The sequence below is a fragment of the Laccaria bicolor genome, genomic scaffold (genome assembly GCF_000143565.1).
Source record: "Laccaria bicolor S238N-H82 LACBIscaffold_10 genomic scaffold, whole genome shotgun sequence".
Taxonomy (NCBI): domain Eukaryota; kingdom Fungi; phylum Basidiomycota; class Agaricomycetes; order Agaricales; family Hydnangiaceae; genus Laccaria; species Laccaria bicolor.
The window spans coordinates 1,087,821-1,088,650 of record NW_001889881.1 but is presented as its reverse complement, the minus strand read 5'-3'; the positions used below and the strand labels follow the sequence as shown (position 1 = coordinate 1,088,650).

General features: G+C 44.9%; 1 protein-coding gene across 1 annotated transcript in view; it reads right to left on the bottom strand.

Annotated features, from left to right (window-relative positions):
- Window positions 1-618, bottom strand: part of LACBIDRAFT_326637 (uncharacterized protein) — a gene marked incomplete at both ends in the record, with an annotated part of 1,859 nt that extends 1,241 nt beyond the window's left edge. Inside the window, 2 exons of the mRNA XM_001880263.1 lie at window positions 44-223; window positions 556-618. Coding sequence (XP_001880298.1) covers window positions 44-223; window positions 556-618 — 243 coding nt within the window. The remainder of the gene's footprint in view (window positions 1-43; window positions 224-555) is intronic.
- Between the last annotated feature and the right edge of the window lie 212 nt (window positions 619-830).

Genomic DNA, 830 nt, shown 5'->3' with positions numbered 1-830 from the left:
TGAGGATCCCCGCGGATGTGATGAATCCCCCTGTATCATCTACCAGGGTGATATCAGTAAATGCATCAATGACGTGATTCGAACATATGTTGGTAACGTGTGGGAAGCATCTTATATGATTTTCCTTGTGATTAAATTCAACATCGCGAGGGCGTAGAAGTAACTCGAGTTCTCTGAGGAAAGCATTGTTGAGCGAGCAGTTATCAAGAGTCCAATGGCCTCCCTGTGCACGTAAGCATAAAGTAGAAAAGGGAAAGAAAATGAAACTTAGACGTGCCTTGACTGTGATCCCAACTCGGTCCAAGAGATGGAGGACAATCCTTGCTAGCCTCTTCCCGTTATGGCTTCCTCGAAGATGGTGAAATGCGATGAGTGTAGAACGCAGCTGAAGACCCTTGGTAGACTTGTCTCTATGTATCCAATGTGCGGTAATGGCCAGGTATGGGTACCGAGCTTTTTTTGACCAAATATCCACCGTGTAGGAAATTCGTCCTGGCGCATCCTAGAGCGAACAGTGAATACAAGGAAACAAAGCGGTCAATTGAAACAACATACTGCTAATTCCTGTTTTAGGACCTTGAAATACGCATGCCATGCCTTGATAATGGATTCACGCATCTTCGTTCAGCGGGGAATGTCTTTGTCCTCGAGGTCCTCACGTAAAAGCAAGAGGAGCTGTCGAAATTCTGGGCATTCAACAACATTTATAGACTACAAAGAAGGTTAGACTAATACCAAACATTAAAAGTGCTTGACCAACCTGATCGTCTGCAACGATGAAATTCAGAAGATGCTGTATCAATGCCTCCTGGGAAAATGGCGGACGGTGT